The sequence below is a fragment of the Aplysia californica genome, unplaced genomic scaffold (genome assembly GCF_000002075.1).
Source record: "Aplysia californica isolate F4 #8 unplaced genomic scaffold, AplCal3.0 scaffold00415, whole genome shotgun sequence".
NCBI lineage: Eukaryota > Metazoa > Mollusca > Gastropoda > Aplysiida > Aplysiidae > Aplysia > Aplysia californica.
This window is the reverse complement of record NW_004797685.1, coordinates 195219-200218: the sequence shown is the minus strand read 5'-3', so window position 1 is coordinate 200218 and position 5000 is coordinate 195219. Positions and strand designations below refer to the sequence as shown.

General features: G+C 39.7%; 1 protein-coding gene across 1 annotated transcript in view; it reads right to left on the bottom strand.

Moving 5' to 3' along the window:
- Window positions 1–5000, bottom strand: part of LOC101856830 (alpha-(1,3)-fucosyltransferase C) — a gene marked incomplete in the record, with an annotated part of 21102 nt that overhangs the window by 6504 nt on the left and 9598 nt on the right. Inside the window, 1 exon segment of the mRNA XM_005104322.3 lies at window positions 3716–3810. Within this exon segment, the coding sequence (XP_005104379.2) occupies window positions 3716–3810 (95 nt within the window).

The window sequence follows — 5000 nt, the reverse complement described above, 5'->3', positions numbered from 1 at the left end:
TTCTGCAGCCTTTCTACTGCTACTCCTTGGCTCCTTTCTGCTGTCTTTCAGCCACACCCCTGATCTTATGGTAGATACGATCTAACACCTACCCTTCTCGGATCATCATCATCCAGTGCTAGATCTGAGACAGACGTCGGCGATCATGGTTTTCCATTCATTCCTTTGCTCGGATGCTCTAAAAAAAGCTACGTTTCCCTGATCTTTCCCTGTTACCCATTTGTTCAGGTTCCCTAAGTATGTTGTTCTGGGCCTACCCCTGCCTCGCTTGCCCTCAATTTGGCCAGTAAGAGCTAGATGTTCAAGACCCTTATGTCTATTCAGGTGTCCCAAAAACTGCATTTGTTGTTTCCGGATTGTTTTTAACATTGAGCGTCCCACGAGGGCTTCATCAAGCACTACTTCATATGATTTCTTTTCTTTCCATGATACTCTTAGCAGTCTCCTAAGAAACCCCATTCCTGTTGCTTCTATTTTATTTTCACTGTTTATTTTGTGATTGTCCAGCATTCAGAGCCATATAGAATGGTTGACCAAACATAGCATTTCCGGACTTTCTTTTTGGTGTTCATTGAGATGTTTCTATTTTTCAGGATTGGGCTCATTTCTTTGAAATTAGTCTTAGCCATTGTAGTTCTCCTTTTTATTTCTGTGGAACGTTTGGCGCCAGATGTTATCATATATCCTAGATATTAAAACGGTTGGAGTTGTTTGATCTTTTCACTTTTGCTAATGAGATTACATCTAGGATTTTGTGCTTTTTTTTGATATTATCATGCATTCTGTTTTCTTTACATTCAACAATAATCCTTTACTTTCACTTTTTGTTACAACAGTATCTAGAAGCAATTGAAAGTCCTGTTCGGAGCCTGTTATTAAAACTGTGTCATCTGCATACCTGATGTTATTAATATTTTCTCCATTTATTTTGAGGCCTGGACATTCTTCTATGTTTCTACGGATTGTTTCACTGTACATGCTAAAGAGGTCTGGTGACATAACACATCCTTGCCTCACTCCTCGCCTAATCTGCTTATATTCAGTGTATTCTCCATTAATTCGTACAGCAGCTTTTTGGTCCCAGTACAAATTTCTGATAATTCTTAGATCTTTTCCATCTATGTCTAGCTTTTCCAGTATTTTAAATAGCTCATCATGTCTAACTTTATCGAACGCCTTTGAATAATCTATGAAGCATAACTACAGATCTTTCTGTGCTTCAATACATCTTTCCATTAACATTGTTAAGGGGAATATAGCATTTCTGGTGCCCTTATCAGGAACAAAGCCGAATTGCGTTTCAGGCATCTCTGATCTTACACTTTTCTCAATCTTTCCATTATTACTCGCAGCAATATTTGTGTAAAATGACTCATAAGGCTAATTGTTCTATGCATATCATACTCAGTGGCACCTGGTGTTTTAGGTAAAGCTATAAAAACTGACTTCAACACATCTTCTGGGATCTCACCGGTGTCATAAATTGCATTTAGGAGCTTTGTTGTTATTTCAGTGCCTAGTTCTTCAAGCGCGACAATCACTTCAACTGGAATATTATCTGGCCCTGTGGCTTTTCCTTGTTTTATTTTCCTAATGGCAGCTTGTACTTCCGCTTTCAGCATTGGTGGTCCATGTATTTCATTCTTTATTACCGGTTTTTCTCCTCTGTTATCTTTGAAAAGTTCTTCTATGTGTTCTGACCATCTGTTTAAGACATCCACGTTGTCCATTAAAACATCCCCTCCCTTTGATCTTATGCATCCTGTATTTGAGCATCCTTTTATCCCACTTACTTCTTTGATTTTGGAATGCATGTATTTGTTGTCTTTGTTTTGGTTCTTCTCTATTTGTTGACACTGGTCTTTTATCCATGTTTCTTTTGCTTCGTTGTATTTTTTCTTTATTTCCCAGTCTAAGATGTTGTACTTTTCCACATTTGATTTTGCCTTTCTTCTCTCTTCCATTAGTTTTAATATGTCCTGGGTCATCCATTTTTATTAGCTTTTTTTAGCTTTCGGGGGGATATTTCCTTCCACAGCTTCCATTATTGAGTCTTTTATTTTTCTCCATAGCTCTTCCGATTTAGTAATGTTTTCCAAAGCTTGAAATTTATTTCTTACATCTATGGAGACACATCCTTTCATTTCTTGATTTGTCTTTAAAAGACCTATGTCAAGTTTAGGTTGATATTTTGACTTTTTGAGTTTCTTCAGTCTCATCAATATTTTACACATGGCTGGTACATGGTCATTATCACAGTCTGCTCCTGGCAGTGATTTAGATGATTTTATTGTGTTTCTAAAACGTTTCTGAATAAGTATGAAGTCTATTTGATTTCTACATCTATCGCCGGGGCTCTTCCAAGTGTATCGTCTTCTTGGGTGATTTTCATACCAGGTGTTTGATATCATAAACTTATTTTCTCTGCACCATTCTACCAGTCGTTCCCCGCGTTCATTCTCTTTACCCAGTCCCCATGGCCCAACTATATCTTCTATACGTGTACTTCCTACTTTGGCATTAAAGTCTCCCATGACTACCTTTACATCTTGTGGTTTTAACTGTTTCATTGCCTTATCAAGGTCTTCATAAAAAGTCTCAATTTCCTCGTTCTTGTGCTCTGATGTTGGTGCGTATATTTGGATGACACCTGTGTCAAACGGTGTTTCCTCTAATTTAGCCACGATGACTCTATCTGACATTCTCCAAAAACTTTTGATGCTCTTTGCTGTTGCTTCGTCAAATAAAATACCGACTCGTCTTTCATGGGATTTTCCTCCTGAATATATAATTGTTTTGGATCCTCTTTTAATCAAGCCCGCCCCCTCCCTCTAACTTCTGAAAGGTCTAACATATTTAGCTTCATCCTATCCATTTCCTGTTCTATGTTATCTCATTTGCCTTTCTGGTACATTGTTCTTAAATTCCATGTGGCTATATTAAGATGCTTATTTTTGCAGCCAGTAGCTGGATGACGATCGAGCGCCACGTGCTACCCATGGCGGTCTCTACCCAGCGGGGAGTTCAGGGCTGGATCTGGAACCCCCTTAATGCTGTTATCTGATAAATAAATGTACTTTTCCATGACTATTCTTGGGTTATTACAGCACTGGTTTCCCGTTGCCTACTGACGGTTTGTGTACAGTTTTCTCTGCTAGTCTTTGTCATCCACTGACAACCCACAAGGCAGTGGGGGCTTTGGTAGGATTTATGGCGCCTCCCGTCGCCAAGATGATCCCTTCGTCGAGTGCGTGAGGTATTTATTGAAGCACCTGTGCGGCCAGGGTTCCCCTCTACTCTCCATGACCATCTCCCATTTGGTTCACGACTGCTTAGCAGCTAACCTCCATATCTGGAGGTCTTTCCCCTATCCACCCCCCGGGGACGCGCTGGGTTGGGTATGAGGACCCAATACTAAATCTTAGTACTTCTCGGATAAGGGCGAAAAATCTCGGAAGTACTGTGAGCAGGTTGCGCACGTTAAAGTTCCATGGTGGTTCAAAATCAGTATGAGCAGGCCTCGGCGCCACCCGTGCAAAATTCAAAATTTCCTACCTACTGAACTTATTCAATGTGTCCCGGGCTCTCATATGACCTTAGGCAGCTACAAGCCCCGTAAAACAATTACCGTAACAAAACAGAACAAAAATTCTATGGTAGCGCTTAGGCTAACAACGACACGTTGAAGCTGTGTGCAGCGTACACTGGACATTACCTGCATCTCTTTCACGTACTCGTTTCGCCTAGATGGAGCTTTGCAGTTGGACACAATCCACACAGCTGTTTTCTTTTTCTTTATCACCAAAGCAGCTGAGGAAGAATAGAATAGAATGGGACAGAATAGAATTGAATAGAACACAACACAACACCCGTATAGTAGAATAGAATTGAATAGAACACAATACAACACATGTATAGTAGAATAGAATTGAATAGAACACAACACAACACCCGTATAGTAGAAAAGAATTGAATAGAACACAATACAGCACATGTATAATAGAATAGAATAGAATAGAATAGAATTGAATAGAACACAACACAACACCTGTATAATAGAATAGAATAGAATTGAATAGAACACAATACAGCACATGTATAAATGAATAGAATAGAACAGAACAGCACACAATGCCATGTAGCATAAAATATACTATTACATATTTGGCAACTTGGAAACACATTTGTCAATTTTCCCCTAAAACTACGACAGCTACAGAGTTTTGAAAGTTGGCAAGTACCTGCAAAAAGATAGATAGGTCCCCACGACGGAGCCCGATTTTTGATTTATTCATTTCCTGAATTTAGACAAATAAATTGACAAAAAGTTCCCGTCCGATCCTTCTTTGGCCTATGTGATTATTCACGGAGAAACGAAACAAATCTGCGCACGCTGTCCCCCACAATGGAAGTGCTGGAAGTGAGATTTCGTGAGGCGCATTTTGTTTTGAGAGTATAGATCTAGACCCTCTAATTTCCTGCATCTCTCAAGATTTATTGCTCCATTACGGTAGAGTCAAGGACTACTATATGAGTATAGTAGTCCTTGGGTAGAGTGTAAATTAGGCCAATGACTTTCAGTTGATGTTAATTCACCGATCATTCCTTTCATCGAAAGGGGGCCCAGCTAGTATAATATAATCGAATGGAATAGAATAGAATAGAATAGAACACAGGTAAAATAGAATACATAATGGAACAGAATAGAATAAAATAGAATTGAATAGAACATAATAGAATCGAATCGAATGGAATAGAACGGAATGTATGTATACATGTGTAACCTTTGCTCCCCCCTTCTCTCTCTCTCTTTCTCTCTCTCACTCACTCTCTCTCTCTTTCTCTGTCTCTGTCTCTGTCTGTCTCTCTCTGTCTGTCTGTCTGTCTCTCTCTCTCTCTCTCTCTCTCTCTCTCTCTCTCTCTCTCCGTCTACCTCTCTGTTGCTGTTTGAATGTGTATGTGTATGTGTCCCGCTCCACCCTCTATCCCTTCCCTCCACC